Source organism: Cucurbita pepo, chromosome 8 (assembly GCF_057944985.1).
Source record: "Cucurbita pepo subsp. pepo isolate OVF chromosome 8, ASM5794498v1, whole genome shotgun sequence".
Lineage (NCBI taxonomy): Eukaryota > Viridiplantae > Streptophyta > Magnoliopsida > Cucurbitales > Cucurbitaceae > Cucurbita > Cucurbita pepo.
In genome coordinates this window covers 3345490-3363655 of record NC_141805.1, presented here as the reverse complement: position 1 = coordinate 3363655, position 18166 = coordinate 3345490, and the positions used below count along the sequence as shown (strand labels likewise).

The following is an 18166-nucleotide window of genomic DNA, read 5'->3' as shown; positions in this document are numbered from 1 at the left end:
TTTATTTATGTATGATCATTCCCTAAATTAGCCGATGTAGGACTTTCATCATCCAACGCCCTCTTCTCATAAAATTTATGAAAATTATATTTGTAAATCTTTTTTTACTTGATTTCTACAAATGCTTCTAAAAGGGTAAAGCCTTAGAGCTCTAAAATTTCTACCAGATTTCAGGATTTACGAGCATTTATGGAACTAAATCATGAACTAATTGAGCAATACATTGGATTACGTTTTACACTGAGGAGAAAGAAAGTGCGTTCAATCTTAAAAAAACTCTCAGCAAAGCCCTAAAATAGATTACAAAGCACACTCATTCATCCACAGGTTGAATAAATAATAGCCTACAACTTCAAAGCCTATATAGTAAAGAAGGCAAACAACCGAAAGAGGAATAATAAGCTAACCAAAAACAAGGGAAGAAAAAAATGCTCTACAACTTTTAAACCTTTCAAAGTTAAGCAAACCTTGAATTAGTCGACAAATGGGGTGGAAAATTTGAAGACTTCGTCTAATCTAGCCAACGGGTAACTCCATCGTCACCTACGGTTGCGAGGACTTCAATGCGCACGTCCAAAAGTGCCTACAATTTTCGTTAAATAGCCAATACTATAGAGATGAGTGGAAGAAAGGGATTCATCCATGAAAGGAATGTTTATGCATGACATACTGCAAAAGGAACACTAGAAAGCTCATATTGAGCGCGAGATCACCCCAAGGACGCCTTCAGTATCCAGGGGAACTAGAATGAACAGTGCAGTAGCAATAAATGCGAGAATATGTACTTCTAAGTGCTTTTGATTAGCTAAAAACAGTTTTCCTGTTTTAAAAGTGAAGCCAACTTTCTCATAGTCTTATGATCAACAAGCTGAACCATTTTATATACCAAAAGTTGAGAAAACAGGTATACCATTTTATATAACTAAGTTCACTGATGTCATGCATGGCAAGATGGGACTCTTCTATTCGACAAATACAAAATACAGATGACCGTGTCGAACTAAAAAGACAAATCAGGAACTAAAGCCACACCCACAAGTATACCAAATAAGGTCTATAGAAAACTATACTCCCCTCCGGAGGACTCTTTTTTCTTTTTGTTGGGAGGAGATAGAGAAGAGAAGAACACAAAATAACTTCCATAAAATTACAGTCATGAATTAGAGACAACAGTACGCAATCAAGATTCAAGAAAGTACTACGAAAAGAACTTACCAGGGGGTTTCTACAATTGGCCAGCCTACATTCTTCCAGAGAGCCTTCTAGTGTCCAACTCTCCCAAACATCAAAACTGTGGCTAGCAAATACGAACTCTGTTCTACGATTTATCTGAAAAATGAAAGATCAAACTGAACCTTGAGATCTAGAGATAGTAAATTAAAACAATTTGACCACAGCCAGATGGGTCTTGCTCAAATAGTTAAAATATATATATATATATATATATATATATATATATATATATATATATATATATATGATAAATGCTTCATTGAGGTGAAGAGAAAGGTTGCAATTAAAATAGGGCCACTTGAGCCAATAAAGGTTAAAAGAAAGAGATCCAGGCATCCATAATGAAAGAGGAATAATACAGATACTTCAAGATTTATAACCTTCACAACAGACTTAAATATTTAGACCAAAAAACAAAATTTTCAACGCGAGTAAGTAACTCAGCTCAACGTTATTATGCCAAAATGTTCCATTCTAATGAGAATATCATCAACATCTCCATAAAATGTGTGTTCATGAGGTGAGGGTGGGTATGCACGACACACAGAGTTTGAAGACCAATTGTATAAAATATGGTACAGCAAGCTTGTAATCTTTACCTGCAATAACTTCCCGCCAGCAGATAGAGATCGAAGACCAATTGTATCCTGAAAAATAGAGCATCATTTTATGATATCAGCTATCCAGTAGTAGCAACTATAGTCTTAAAAAAATGTTCGTTAACAAACCTTATTTCTGAAAACAACCAGAAACTGGGCAGCAGGGTCTCTTTTTGTCACATCTGTCATGGTATCAAGAAACCAACCACCACCTTTAACTCGTTGCCGGGATACATGGAGTGCAGGATGATCTCTAGCATATATGGCTATAACATAGCCATCTTTCAGCTGATCAATAGACTTTCTAACTAATTTCTTGCTAGATTTATATGATGGATCTGAGGTAGATTCTTGCATAGTCTCCAAAGGAACTTTCCTGTTTCTTGATTCATCAGGGGAAGGAAATCGAGAACTTGAACTTAAAACTTGATCTGTGCCACTCATAGCAGTATCATCTTCTCGATGAGAGGTACTTTCCTTTTCTAACATGAGATTATCGTCTAACTTCTGTTGAGATTTTTGACGTGTATGCCTTTTTTTGGCTTTCTTACCAGACCTACTGCGTCTTCCATCAGATCTGGTGACGGTAGTTTGTGACAAAGTGGAATTCTGGGGCTGACTGGATGACCCAGTTGAGAGATTCAACCCTTTCTTCTGGGAGTTCATTGGAGTTAAGTGGTTATCATCAGTCAACCGCTCAACAGCAGCAAGCTGAATGCTGACTTCTTTGCCTCGACCATCAGACTGTTCTTTTACTTCAGTAACTTCACTTTCATCTTCATCCTCATCAGAGATGGCATTCTCAGGAACTACCCCATCAACAAAGAATGTTTGTAATATGGAGACACATTTCTCCCTGATCTCCATCCATACCTCTTCACTATAATCTGCACTGTGCGGAAGAATCAAAACATTTGGCATTTCCTTCACCTGCAGCACAATTATGTTGTAATTTATTGGTTACTCACTGAACTTTTTAACTAGAAGTATATACTTCATCTGTTTCTTAGAATTTCTACTCATTTTGAAACCATGGACAGGTAAAGTGTGCTACTAAGAATGAATTACAATATTACAATATTCAAAACACTAAAGCACCAAGCATTTCAATTGATATAACTGTGGAAAGAGTAACATACCCATGCTTCCATCCACTGTGGCCCTTCAGCACCATCCAGGGCACAGCCAGCCAAGGTTCCATCGATCAAAAGTTGCTTCACAGCACAATCATCTAATAGTTGGCTGCTACCAGTGTTAACAAGAAACGCCCCTGTAAAACAAGATAATCTCCCCTTAACATAAAACAGAATAAAAAAGGAACTTTCAATAAGGAATTCAAATTCATTCAGATTATTAAATACCAGGCTTTATATGCTGCAGACATTCAGCACTGATAATCTGAACCGTGTCATTTGTTAGGGCACAATGAAGTGAAACGAGATCACTTGCAGCAAGCAAATCATTAAGAGTATCCATTCTTCGAGCAGCAGATGGAAACGTTACTGTCGACTTGCTCACTTTTCCCTTTCCCTGTATAAACAGAGTTCGGAGCAAAAACATTTAAAAACAATGCTCATAGTCGAAAAGAAGAACAAGCATTACGAGTCAAAGTGAATGCAAACAAGTAGATGAAATTTGAATTTACCCATTATCAGGTAGCATGAGCCCTGCTAAACACATTCATGAAACTACCCAAGATGGAAAAACTTGGAAATATAAAAACCAGAAAAAATGAACTAAGAACAAATGATAAGTCCTCGTAAAACTTTATTTAGCCCAAAGTCTAGCGCACAAGGAGGCAGGGGAATCAGAATTTTGCTATATCAAAACGAATATCCAATAGAGTTCATGATTTCAGTTTCTAGGCTTCATATAAATCATGGTGCAAGAACGAATAAGCTGATTACAATCTTGAAATTGTCATTCAAATCCCAACTAATGTAACCCTCCAAGATCCAACAAAGCTACTGGTGGTATCTAGCTATGGAATCACGTCATTTGGAAACATATGCTCTTGGTAAGTAAAAGAAGACTTAAATGTTGGCCTAAGAGAGTAAGAAAGAGCAAGGAAACTTACATCATTGACGTCAAAATAAAGCACGCTAATCTTGAAAGCTAAGCTCCTCGTAGCCAAAGCCCTAGCTGAAGAAGATCTACCAACTATTCCCAAAACCAGTCCTCGACAGCGCCTCATTCCACGGCAAAGAGGCTGGACAGAACCGAGCCATCCCGAAGCCGAGAGTGTATGACGCGAGAGTAGATGAGTCCGACGAAGCAAGCCAAGAAAAAGCGCCATGACAGAGTCGGCAATCTCCTCCGCTCGGGAAGTATCGACATGAACCAAACGAAGACCGAGATCCGAAGCCAAAGCAGAATCGACAGAGCGGTCAGCAGAACCAAGGCAGAGAATAAGATGGTAAGGATGAAGCCGACGCTGAGCAGCCCTCGGAAGGTACGCAAGCGAGTGAAGAAGCACCGCCGTAGCCGACTCAATTTTCCCGTCCGCCAAACGACTAAGCGGCACATGCTCCACAACAGCAACGCCAGCCAGACAATCCTGTTCAAGCGAACAATCTTCGATGCAGTTAAGAGTAACAACCAACGGAAGAGACTTAGGGTTCTTCCGGTGAGGGATAACGGCGGAGGATCTGGGATTTCTGCTCATCGTCGCAGCTGCAGAAATGATCCTACCTCCCCGCCGGAGCTCGTATTGACACCAGAGCTTGAGGCAAAGTCCAAAATTCCGGTCGAATCTTAAAGGAAAATCGACATTTCTCTCCCGGCGGACTCGTTTGCAGCAAGTGTTTGAAGTTGGTGGTTGATCGTTCCGCCCGGCGACGGGTCGTTTTTTAGTGCGAAGAAAAATGTGTTCGGTCAGTGAAATCCGTGCCCTCCGCCAAAGGTTATTGCATACCCTCGTGATTTCACTTTATTCCATTTATATCCTTCCTTTGAATCATTACAACCACTATCATATGACTCCTAAACAGTAATTTCCATCCCACCAATCATTTCAATTTAATTTAAATCCAATTTAATAAAAATACCTCTCTAACTTTGTATTTAATTTTAAAAACTTACTTTTCAATTAAAAAAATTAATAATAATTAAAATATACTCTTATAATTTATTATAATTTAACTTCGAACCAAAATCGTTAATATTTTATTTCGGAAATATCTTTAAACTTTAAAAAAAAATTAAAAAATTATTTAATTTTATTAAAATCATAAATAAAAAAATAATTTAAACTTAAAAAAAAATAAAATAATTTTTGAAGTGCTGCTAGATGATTTCCGACCATATATTGACGATAATAATTTTTTTGAGCGATATTAATGTTTCTTTTAAAATTTCATTATTATTTTTTAACATAATATTAACAAAAAATAATAATAAATAAATGAATGAATTTTTTAAATTAAAAATATTTTTTTATAGATTTTATTTTTTAAATTCAAAACTATTAAATTTTTACTTGAGTAAATTGGCTTATTTAAATATATTATATTTAAACTGCAAAGAATGTTTCAATTAAATGCAATAGAAGATTTCAATCAGATTGATTTTGTACGTTCAAATGCGTTGAATATTTTGAAAAACCATTTTCAAATATTAAAAGCAGTCACATTTATTAATATTATTGTAACTTGACTATTTAATATTTCTTTAATTTTTTAACAATTTTATTACCATTTCTAAGTTAATTCCTCTTTTTTAACTTTTAGTTTCGAGTTTAGGGTTACCAAATTCCGTGTCCTATTTTGGTCTCGGACTTTTATACTATGTTTGTTTTGATCTTTAAGCTTTTAAAATGACTATTTCGATTTTTAAGCTTTTCAAAAATGTCTATTATTGTCTTGGTCATTAATTTTCTCTCGAGGACATAAACAGAATGATGTGGTAGCTATGTTGATATGAGTTTAGCGCCACAGATTCTATATCGGAAGCCAAACAGACGAGAAGAGGAACGAACAAGAGGGCCTTTGGTTTCTTATCGACGGTAGGCCGAGCACGGAGCAAATATAGATACTATTTTGGTTCTAAACAGACGCAATAGAGTGGACGGGGATTCGAGCACGAGTCGACGACGTTCTACCAACACTGCGTCCAATCGTCATGAGATAAGAGAAGCTCATACATGAAATGAGGGTTGGATTAGAGGATTGGGTTTGGGATTTGAGGGGTGAAGATGAGACGTTACAGCTGGATTAGAGAACTTTCCTTGGACTATGGTTAACCTGTCATGCATCCATTACCTAAGTTGCTTATTTGGCAGCTTATTTGGCACCAACTCATTTCAACAAAGTGCCACATCATCATCGTCGTCCATCTGTTAGTTCATCAACAGAAAATTATCATCAGAGATCGACACAAAAATGGATGATAGCTTTGAAAGTTCGAGGACCAAAAAGAACAACATTAAAAAGTTTCATAACCAAAAAGGTAATTAAACATATACAAAATCATCTCCCTGTTGGAACCAATACTCGTCTTTTACGTACAGGAAATCCTGTTTGACAAAAAGATTATAATCCCGTCTTTCAAGAATCGTTACTCTCATCGTGACACACCGATTACTAGCTAACTAATGCATGAGGTAACCAACCTGAAGAAACAGTAGAACAGATCATATGGCTGATGAAAGACGAAATCCTGTTTGACAAAAAGATTATAATCCCGTCTTTCAAGAATCGTTACTCTCATCGTGACACACCGATTACTAGCTAACTAATGCATGAGGTAACCAACCTGAAGAAACAGTAGAACAGATCATATGGCTGATGAAAGACGAAATCCTGTTTGACAAAAAGATTATAATCCCGTCTTTCAAGAATCGTTACTCTCATCGTGACACACCGATTACTAGCTAACTAATGCATGAGGTAACCAACCTGAAGAAACAGTAGAACAGATCATATGGCTGATGAAATGAGCTCAAGAGGCTGTAATTGCATATCTCATTCACAGAACTCATCCAGGCAAAGTTGCTACATGAAACGTGAGATAAATTTTGGACAGAACAACTCAAACTCTAACTCTAGTACTTAATCATTATACATTTTCGTCCTCTCTTTTCCTTTGTTTCGTATTAGTTCTTGTACTTTCGTAAAAATGTTCGTTTCGTTTCCGGATCAAATTATCGAGTTCAATAGTAATTGAAAGCTGACAAGATTCTGTGGGGACTTTGATGCATCATCACCCCACCTGTACTACCATGTCAGCTTTTCAATACTATTTAACTGGATAATCGACGTTAGAAACCGAACCAATGTGTTAACGAAAGTACCGAAACTAAATTAAAACAAAATAGAACATAGGGAAAAAATGACAATGTAAAAGGAGAAGAGAAAAAAAAAAGGCAGTATTCTATATACATCAGCACCAGTACAGAAAAGTAGATACTCTTAAGACGAAGTCAAACCTCACACAAGTTTATTCTGTTCTAGGAAATCCATTTTTTCAGCAGGGTTGTGTTCAACGCTGCCCTTCGAAAAAACGCTACAGTGGTCGAGGATAAGCACCGAAACAAGCCTGCATTTTATGTGAAGAAACATATACATAGAATATTAAGCAGCCATGGAAATGAACAAGAAGGTCTCCGCTGCCAGAGAGGAAGTGCTTCATACAGCGAATAGAACAAAAAGGAGAGATTGTACAGCTTTCATTCAGCCCGGAGAAGAAGTTAATGCACAACATCCTGGAGAGGCTATCACTGATTTCTTGATTCTGTTCAAAGTCCTAAACCTTAGCGCCTTCTTGCCTGCGTTATCTTATGTTATGTTCAGACTTAACCATCGGGAACCCGAAAATCTCATCCCTTTTATTGTATATTCACTAGTATAACAGTTTCCAGATTCCCGAGTAACGATATCCTAATTACATAAACCGTCGTCTAAAATGTCTCGTTGTGGTTTGGTATGAACGCATGAGCAAGCCAACCCCAATTCCCACTCCAAGGCACACTCCAAGACCAATGCCAACACCCACTCTAACACCAGCATTAAACCATGAGAGCTGCCCATCTTCGCCAGTGTACATATCATCACGGTAGAAACCATGCCCCATTTTACCATATGAGTCATAACCATCAACTTCAGACTCTGACATCTATAATCAGCCCAAGAAAGGAATATAATCAGTACAGCAAAAAGCAATTAAACCATGTTCCACAGACCATAACAACTCAACAAAACACAAGGGATTATAACTTGATTAGAAGTTGACGTATTCCTGGAAATTGCTGAGTTTTCAATGATTGATCAAGGGACAAAGCGGTCGAAGAACAGGGATCAAATAATCAATGCAACCAAGATTCTAAAAGAAATAATATGACAATAATAGGGTTCAGCAGTAGAGGAGGACCAAGTGGTTTGACTCATTTCACAACCAGAAACTATAGTGAAGAGAGAAAAACACTTATTTTTATCACAGTTCTCTATAAGCCTTGTACAGCTTAATTCGAACGTAATGAGTATGATACATTCCGAGATCGCCATTCAATCTCTTGCACATAATGAAATGAAGAAAGTTCCATGCTACAACTTTTAAAATCTTAATTAATAAAAGTACCCAGAACTTTGTACTCTATCTAAAAAAAATATTCATGAACTTTCAAAAGTTTCAATAACACCCATAAACTTTCAAAAAAGATAAAAAAAAATACTCTCACCATTACTTTTCGATGGAAACATTTTGTACTTTCTTTCAAAATGTTTCAAAAATACCCTTGAACATTCAAATTTTTTATTAATACTCTTTTAACTTTTTAAAAAAATTCTTATCATTAGTATGTAAACTGAAACTATTTATCTATACCTCATAGATCATCTCTCTTTCCTCTCTCTCCTCTAACCTAGACTCAATGATTTCTCATTTTTCATCTTTTTTTTTTTTTCTCTTGTTTCTTGAATACCCTCTTCATCCATTTCTTTCATCCCTCAATTTTTAAAACTTCCTCCATTTCTTTTTCTTCTTTTTTTTTTTTTTTTCTCTTCTTAAATATGAAAAATCTAAATAAAAAGGAGAGACTCTCGCATTTCTCAACATGAATATAATAAATTTCATCACCCAAATAGACAATTTGTTTTCAAGTTGGCTTTTTCTCAACTCAAGACAACTTTAAAGAAATTAGCTATTTGGGTATTGAAGTTTCTTAGGTTTATGTTTGAACATCTTAAAAAATGAGAGAGAGAGCTCTTCTTTCTATTTAGAGTTTTGATATTTAATAAGAGAAAAAAGAGAGAGAAATGGGGAAAAAAATAGAGATTAAAGAACAAAAGAATAAAATTAAGAGGCAAGAAAAAAATGAGAAATAGAAATTGTTGAGTCATAGATTGAATCGAAGAGGAAGATGATCTATAGAACATAGATAAACAAGTTTCATCCATACACATAGTAAGAGTATTTTTCAACTTTTTTAAAAAGCTTAAAAGTTTAAGGATATTGATGATATTTTGAAAGTTCAAGGGCATTTTTTAAACACTTTGAAAAGTCAAGGTTTCCATACCATAAGAGCATTTTTTTAGCTCTTTTGAAAGTCTAAGGATATTATTCAAATTTTTAAAAGTTCATAAATATTTTTGAGACAAAGTTTAGCGGTATTCTTATTAATTTAACCTAACATCAAAATATCACCCAGCTCTATGGAATGTTGAAATTCAATACCTATCCTTAAGAGACAAGAAAACCACTATCATCCCGGATGCAAGCCCATGCATAAAGCTTAATAATTTAAAATCTTGCAATCTATCGAGTTGTCCTAAAGTGTGTGAGGTCTCCAAGGATGTAAGGGTGTGGGATCCTGAGGTAAACATGCCAATATGCCATCTCTACACTAGCTTTGTTCGACAAGCCTATGTATAGCATCTGTAATTCTTACGAATCCAAAGTCTTAAAGGGGAGAATTCAGTTGCTCTTGATCAACAAGCTATATTATACGTTTAAATAAAAAATTCCTGAGCTCACCTCACATACCGAGAATTGCGTAAGGAAATATAAGAACAACATTTTACCTGCACTTTTTGGTGCTGGATCAATCCATTAGTTCCATTCTCCTCCTTCCCAACTTCTTCATCCTCCGGAATTGCATCCAGGACACCCTGCCTCTGGTTCTTCCGCCTCGGACTGACCAGAATCGTCTTCGTCAAGATCACAGGCATACCGGAGCAACAACCGGCGATATAAACCTCGATTGCCGGCGAAGAAACCCCAAGTTTAGGCCGGAAGAAGGCCGACGAACCGGAACACATGGACGCAGCCATAAAACAATCCATAGTCCAACCTGTCTTCGAATTGTTCTCCAATCCAACGCTCCCATTAACCCAATTGGCCTCCATTCGTTCCAAAGACCCACAGAGAATCAAATCCTCATTCTCATACACCTCGAACTCCACACCGCCGGTAACCCGAATACTGTCCGTGCTAACGTACGTAACCTCCGATGTTTCCTTGCTGAGCCGATCACGACGGAGGGCGATAGAAACGGAATCAGAGGCCGGAATTTGAGAACCATTAATTTCAAGGGAAACGCCAATTTCGCGACGAAGGTGCCGCAGATTAAGATGATCAGCAACGCTATCAATCACACAGGGAGAAATCCGAACGTAGAAGAGGCGAACCTCCAACCAAGCAGAATGGCTTAAGGAAGGGCCATTGATATACGAATTCGAGGTTCTGGAAACCGCCATGGACGAATCTTTATCTTGGAAGTCCATTAGATCCTCGAATTCTGGAAGAAAATGAGAAAGAACAACGCAATGGAAGCAGTTTTCGTCATATATTGGGAATCATCGGAAGAAAAAACCGGTGAGGAGTCCGTAAACAATAAATTGGGGGCGAAAATTAGGGTTTTGAAAAGGGAAACTGCGTGGAAAATGGGGGTTTTGAGGGAATTGGCAGGAATTTTTCATGGAGATTAAGGAAATGATAGAAATCATCAAGAATTGTAAGGTTATTATAATGAAACAGTGATGAAGCTTCAAGGCTGACCTGTCTGCTTGCAGATATTTCGTAGACAGGCGCAGACTTCCGAGACACACGTCGTTCCAATGGCAAGAACTCCCCCCTCTGCTTTATACGTGCACTATGCCACTTGTAGATGGGCCCAAACCCGGCCCAATTTCCAAGGCCCGTTTTGTTTCCAAATTTGAGTTAGTGTTGTTCCTTTCATTCATTCTCGTCCGTCCGTCCTTCCTTCCATACAAATAAGTCAGGTGATGCCAGATGTCGTCTCGATATACGTAACAAGAGAGCGAGTTCGGCTATTAGCCTTGTGGGTGGGAACGAGGTAGGGCTACAGCTGCCATCACAACCCGACCCATGACTCAATCGAGTGAGTGAAAAGCGTGGCAAGAGAGCGAATTCGGCTGTTAGCATTGAGTGTGGAGACGAGGCAGGGCTACTACTACCCTTACATTACCACCCGACCCATGAGTCAATCGAGTGGGTAAAAGGCATGGCAAGAGAGTGAGTTTAGATATTAGCCTTGAGGGTGGGGACGAGGCAGGGATACTGCTGCCATCAAAATTCGACCCATGACTCAATCGAGTGAGTGAAAAGCGTGGTTAGAGAGCGAGTTCGGCTGTTAGGATTAAGTGCGGGGATGAGACAGGGCTACTACAACCATCACCACCCGACCCATGAATCAATCAAGTGGGTAAAAGGCATGGCTCTGATACCATGTTAGACGAACACGACTCTCCACAATGGTATGATATTGTCCACTTTGAGCATAAGCTCTCATGGCTTTGCTTTGGACTTCCCCAAAAGGCCTCATAACAATGGAGTTAGTATTCCTCACTTATAAACCCATGATCATTCCCTAAATTAGCCGATGTGGGACTTCCATCATCCAACACAACTGTTAGCCTCAAGTGTGGGGACGAGGACAAGGCTACTCTTGTCATCACCACCCGACCCATTTAATGAGTTGTCAAATCAAGACTTGTTCTCTTGCTATTATTAACAAATACGAAAAATTCAAAACTACTACGACAACCAACGCACTTTCTCGAGAGAGTTGTTTGAAAATTTCTCGAAAAACAAATCATAGATTCTTCTCTCAATAGCTTAACTTTTTCAATATACTCTCAACTAACGCACTCTCGTACAGAGATGTACGATCTTGTGGAGCTTCAATTTTATTTTTATTCCCTCTCTAAATTTTTAATTTAAATTTTGATTGGTCTATAAAATTTTAAATCAATTTCTAATGAATAAAATTCTAACTCATCAAAATATACTTTTGATACTTAGTGTACACCATCATGTCATTATTTTATTATTTTATTAAATTAATGTCATTTAGAATATAATTTTAATTTTAAAAATTAATAAAAATACTCATCAATTTTTATATTAAAAAATGAATATGAGTGTCATCCATTACAAAGTTTGGTTTAATGACGTATGCATTACATAGCCCTTGGCCTTCCCTTAGGATCATACACTATTATAATTACTTAACCTCCAACCACTTCTCAATAAAATTTATTATTTTTTAAATTATTATTATTTAAAATGAAAAACCCTAATTCCCAATGTTTTTTTTTTAATTATAAATATTTTTATCGAGAGATGCTCGTAAATGTACCGCGTCAAAGTCAATAATTTTTAAAATTTTAATTTTTAATTAAAGTTTGATTTTAGTTTATTTATTTTTTAGTATTTAAATTTATTATTTTAATGTTTGAGTAAAAGAGGGGTACATAAACGAACTAAAATTATATTTGAATTACAACGATCCTAAAAATAAGATAATTAAAAAAAAATTAAATAATTATGAGTCGCATTATCTATACCAACAACGTACACCCTTATTTTATTTATTTATTTATTTATTTATTTATTTATTTTTGAAATTTAAAATTTGAGGTTGTATGTTTTGCAAATGATATGGGTAGCCAACATTATCTTAAAAATAAAATAATATAAAATTTGCAAAAATAGACAAAAATTTTGAGTACGCAATTTTGCAATTATTGATTTTTGGAAATAAAACAATATTTTAAATCAAATCCCAACTTTTGAGTTCCTTTTTGGCATGACAACACATCGGCAAACCAGTGGCCATAGATGATTCGCCATGCATAATACTGCCACGTGGCTGATGACAAGTATATATTTGGCAATAAACGTAGAACCCGTTGCAGCTGATTTTTTATGCCTTTTGGACGGTCCGATAGTACTTGTTGACGATGTGTTAGTGGGGTGGGGCCCGCACTGCTCTGTTAGAGCCACGTCAGCGATAAAAAAAACGTGGTTGTCACGCGCCACCGGTTACGGCGGTTACCTATTTCCACGTGGGTTATGTAATTAAGGGATATAATTATAATATATAGTATTATTTGAAAATTTTGCGTATTTTTCTTATAAAATATTTACTTTTTAAATTTTAGTTTCATTTCGAAATTATATTAATTTTTAAAAATTACCATTTTTCTAATATTTATCTGCAATAAATATCTATTAATAAATAAAATTTGAAGAAGCTCAAATATTAAATATTCACAAATTACAAATAAATATATATAAAAAAAATTTAATTTCCATATTAATATAAAAGATAGAATTGGATATAGGTTAGGTTAACCCGACCAAGAAAATGTCATGTGACCTAATCCAACCCAACATTTATGATTTGAGTTCGGTAGCTCGAGTTAGTCAGGTTTTAAGTCTTTTGTACATTCTGAAATTTTATGAATGATAGCTATCTATTATTATTTTTTGGTTGTCCGGTTTATCTTTCCTTAAAACTATTTTAAAAAATCTTATTTATATAACTAAAATCTTATTAAATAAAATAAAAATTATTAAACATTCACATGTCACAAAGCATCACTAACATTAGATATAAACGTTAAATTTATTAATTTTTATAATAATCTTAAAAGTAGTTGGATTGTAATTTTTTTTTTTTTTTTTTTTTTTTTTTTTTTTGTTGATTGAGTTGACCGGACAAAAAAATGTCAACGAGCAAACTGTCCGATGGAACCTTTATAATTTTTAGGTAGTTTGTGTTAGTTGGATTCTCGAGCCAGATAAGAACTCCTAGCTGAACATAGGTATGAAATAAAAAACGACAAAACTCAAGCTCGTATCCAATAATGGTTTAAGGAGTATACAATTTTTCGAATCTACATCCAACCATTATTAAGAGGATACAACGACGAGGATTTGATAGCGGCGCGTGGTGATGACGCGCGAGCGGTGGTAGTAGGTTTATTTTTAAAGCTACTGGGCATGTTCAATGCTGTGCCACTGAAAACCGAATGGATGGACTATATAGCCGTACCTCATTAGGCAATTCCTTCACAAAATTTGCACTCTATTCTCTCTCCTCCTCCTCTTCTTCTTCCTCCCTCCCTCTGCAACTTCCGCCATTTCTTCTCAAAAACCTTAAAGGAAAACTCAAATTCTCTCAATGAAGGTTTGTTTCGGAGTTCCTAATTTGCTGTTCTTCCGCTCTCTGTTCTTTCCTCTTAACATTTGCTCTGTTTCTATCTTGCAGAAGGTCGTTCTAAAACTGGATTTACCGGACGATAAAGCCAAGAAAAAGGCCTTGAAATTGGTCTCCACACTCTCAGGTTAGACGCCAAGCCGAATCTCCAAAAATTTCGTGTTCTAACTTCGAATCTGCTCTGTTTTTGAATCGGTATATTCATCTAGCGTTTTTTAAATTATCGAACAGGAATCGATTCTATTGCGATGGATATGAAAGAAAAGAAGCTTACAGTGATCGGAGCCGTGGATCCGGTGACGATCGTGAGCAAACTGAGGAAGTTTTGGCCGGCGGACATAATCTCCGTCGGACCGGCGGTGGAGCCGAAGAAGGACGAGCCGAAAAAGGAAGAAGGAAAGAAGGAAGAAGAAGGAAAGAAGGAAGAGGGGAAGAAGGAAGAAGAGAAGAAAGGAGAAGCGAAGAAGGAAGAAGAGAAGAAAGAAGGAGAAGAAAAGAAGAATCCGAATCCAAACGACGCCGTTTTGGAACTGGTGAGAGCTTACAGAGCTTACAATCCTTATCTTACAACTCATTATTACGCGCAGAGCATAGAGGAGAATCCGAACGCCTGCGCCATCTGCTAATGAAACCAGACCATGTCCAAGCTTGGGGGACTGTAAAAATGGCGGCTACCGCTTTAAGTAAGTGTATAAAAGGAAGAACAGATGTATATTAGGTATTGGATCAGTTTTTTTTCCCCTCCTTTTCTGTTCTTGATGTGTTCTTCGTTTAAGTGATTGATTATCTGTTTTGTGTTAATTTGCGTTGAAAAATGGAAAGGCACTGATTAAATTTTGATTGGATTATGTGGGTGTCGTTGAAAGGGAGAACAGAGGGAAATTCTTGGCCATTAGAGGAATTCATGGTCGGTGATAGCCATTAATTGATTGTTGTGTATGGATTAGATGATTCGAATCTTTTTAACTTTTACGTGAGATCTTAGAAAATAGATGGTGGAGATGGAAAATTTGTATCTATATTGTTTATAATCTTATGCAATAGATAGCGAAAACTTCTTATGAAATGGGTAGCAGGACTGGAATAGAGATTCAAATCTCTACCTTTTACGTGAAATCTTATGAAATAGGTAGCAAAAACGGAGATAAGAATTTGAATCTCTATCTTTTCAGTGGAATCTTATGATACAGGTAGCGAGAACGGGGATGAAAATATCCATGAAATAGGAAAGGAGATGGAGACATTAGTCTCGTGGTTATCTCTAATCTTAACCAATAAGAAAAAAATAATAATAAAACTATGCTCCTTGGTTGCCTTTTCTTTTACTTTAGTGTTTTTTTTTTCTCGACAATGTTTAAATTTCTAAAATTTTGATTAGACGTTCGTCGCCTCGTAAAATTTTACAACTAAAAAATCTCTTATTAAATAATAAAACTTAAACTCAACTCAACTTTGTTACAAAAATGTTAATGTGTATATAAATATTTTTATTTTGATAACTCAAACCGTACGAGTTAAATTGGATTGATTAGATTCTTCGAGTCATCGGTTATTTTTTAACACCTCTATTTTCTTAAAAAAAAATACACGAGAGTCAAAAATTTAAAATATTTAATATTTTAATAAAAAAATAAATGTCATATATAGCTTTTTGGAGGCTTGTTTAAAGATTATTTATTTTTTAATTGTTTTTATCTCTCAATTTTAGCCCATTTGCATTAGAATGGCTATCTTCATTACTTTATTATTATTATTTTTTTATTGATTAAGACGTATCATTGACAGAGATATTCATTTATTTCACAAGACATTTTAAATAGGGTAAAAATTTTCCGTATAATGAGAAATGGAAAGAGAGCCGAGATTATATTCTATGCAGGAAATTCTCGTCCTAATCTCGGCAAAAAAAAAAAAAATAATAATAATAAATATATATATCTATATATATATTGAAATTTGACGGAGATGAAGATTGAAATAAGAAATTTCCGTCCAAATTTCATATTAATGGTATTTTTTTAACATTTAAAAAGTATTTTTTTTTTTTAAATTAAAAGGGAGTTTAAATAAAGTTTAAAGTATTTTTTAAACTAATTAAAAAAAATCAACCAAGGTTTAAAAATATTATTTAAAAGTATTTTAAATATTTTTATTAATGTAACGTATATATTAAATACACACACGTTTTGTCGTAATTTTTGAAAGAAATTCTGTAGTGACGAACGACAAGTCGGCTTTGGCGGTTGATGGTCCCATTGACGTAACCATAAATGAGTTTTGACAAATCGAAACCAATGGTTTTTTTTACGCTTTATTTTTATTTTTAAATGTGTGGTCAAATCTTAAACACCATTATTTCCTAGAAAAAAAAAAAAAAAAACTTTTATTTAGTAGACAAAAATAAATAAATAAATAAATAAATATATATATATATATCAAACTTGCTCGATCATGGCAAAAATTGTCACAATCGCACTCTTGATGGCAGTGGACTTGCAATTGTGACACTCACTTTTCAACTGCAAGTGAGCTAGGCCAATTCGTTCTTACGTCGCCTACGGTCAAACGACGTATGCTCGAGCCTCTGACCTCGGTTTAAGAAGAAAGTTTTAGAAAACGAGGGCAGAGAGAGATTTTGAAATATGGATTTTGAAAGAGACGCTCTTGTAACAATAACGACTCACAGTATATAACTTATGGTAGGGAGAATTTGACAAAATAAATTTTGTTTACCCGTTGACTAAAAAAGGTTGGGAATAGAAATTATATTTCCTTGCCCGTGCCACAAGGTCTCATTTTATATAAATATATATTACCATTATTATTATTATTATTTTAATGTTGAAGTATTATTATAATTAAATATTGTAAAAAATACATTTTATTTTTTAAACATCCTTTTTATTTGATAAGTTAATCTTGTGTCACGACCTACGGGCTAACGGACAGTCTTTTATAGACAGTTTTTATGAGGCGCAGGCCTCCCAAAAGGTAACAGAGGCGTGTAAAGGTTTCCTCGGGCCAGACGGAGATTGGCCCCCATATATGGACCGAACTGTCTCACGATGTTCTGAACCCAGCTCACGTACCGCTTTAATGGGCGAACAGCCCAACCCTAAAACATACTACAACCTCGGGTGGCGAAGAGCCGACATCGAGGTGACAAACCTTTGGGTCGATGTGAACTCTTAATAGAGATCAACTTGTTATCCCAATTAATTAACCAAAAGTCAACATCATTTACTATAAATAGTTGAAAAGTATAAAATCTTAAAACTAAATAGAAAATTAATTATTAAAAATTTTATAATTGAAAATAAATAAAAAAGCGTCAAAATTAACTGTAATTAACATTTATTAATTTATTTGAAATTACTTGTAATAAAGAAAATGGAACAAAAAAAAATAGTGAAAATTAGCAATTATTGCATTTTTCATCTTCCCTTTTTGGGTAACCGAATTATAATAAATGAATTAAAATAGGTGGATTATGACGCAAGCATATTTACTTAAAACGATGTCGTGTTGAAATTGCAAAATTTAAATAATATTAAAAACAACGGCCCCAAGCCCCCATAACATATTCGTTTGATGATTCGGACTTGACTAGGATTTTTCTGAATTGTCTCCCTTCAACATTTTTTTGTCCATAAATTACCCTTTCATAAATATTTTTTTTCCGACACAAAAATATAATTTTAATGTCGCATGTTCAAAATTTAAATAAATATTTAAAATTTAATTTATCATCCTCGTATTATATGTGTAATACCCCAGATCCACTGCCACTAGATATTGTCCTCTTAGAGCTTTTCCTTTCGGGCTTCTCTTCAAGACTTTAAAACGCGTTTGCTAAAGGAAGGTTTCCACACCC

At 35.3% G+C, this 18166-nt stretch overlaps 3 protein-coding genes across 3 annotated transcripts; 1 reads left to right on the top strand and 2 right to left on the bottom strand.

Annotated features, from left to right (window-relative positions):
• Nucleotides 1-203: 203 nt before the first annotated feature.
• On the bottom strand, nt 204-4746 carry LOC111800069 (C-terminal binding protein AN). Its single transcript, XM_023683651.2, has 7 exons — nt 3910-4746; nt 3194-3362; nt 2972-3102; nt 1962-2762; nt 1833-1880; nt 1216-1329; nt 204-583 (listed from the first exon to the last, which is right to left on the bottom strand). Exons 1-7 carry the CDS (start codon nt 4495-4497, stop codon nt 512-514), a joined length of 1923 nt encoding a protein of 640 aa, XP_023539419.2. The 5' UTR covers nt 4498-4746; the 3' UTR covers nt 204-511.
• A 2011-nt stretch (nt 4747-6757) lies between these two features.
• Nucleotides 6758-10904, bottom strand: LOC111800070 (uncharacterized protein At1g01500-like). Its single transcript, XM_087126219.1, has 3 exons — nt 10824-10904; nt 9848-10563; nt 6758-7943 (listed from the first exon to the last, which is right to left on the bottom strand). The coding sequence occupies exons 2-3, from the start codon at nt 10547-10549 to the stop codon at nt 7713-7715; spliced, it is 933 nt and encodes a 310-aa protein (XP_086982345.1). The 5' UTR covers nt 10550-10563; nt 10824-10904; the 3' UTR covers nt 6758-7712.
• Nucleotides 10905-14100: 3196 nt separating this feature from the next.
• On the top strand, nt 14101-15137 carry LOC111799845 (heavy metal-associated isoprenylated plant protein 39). The gene is made up of 3 exons (XM_023683325.2): nt 14101-14262; nt 14344-14419; nt 14524-15137. Exons 1-3 carry the CDS (start codon nt 14257-14259, stop codon nt 14916-14918), a joined length of 477 nt encoding a protein of 158 aa, XP_023539093.1. The 5' UTR covers nt 14101-14256; the 3' UTR covers nt 14919-15137.
• The last annotated feature ends 3029 nt before the right edge of the window (nt 15138-18166 follow it).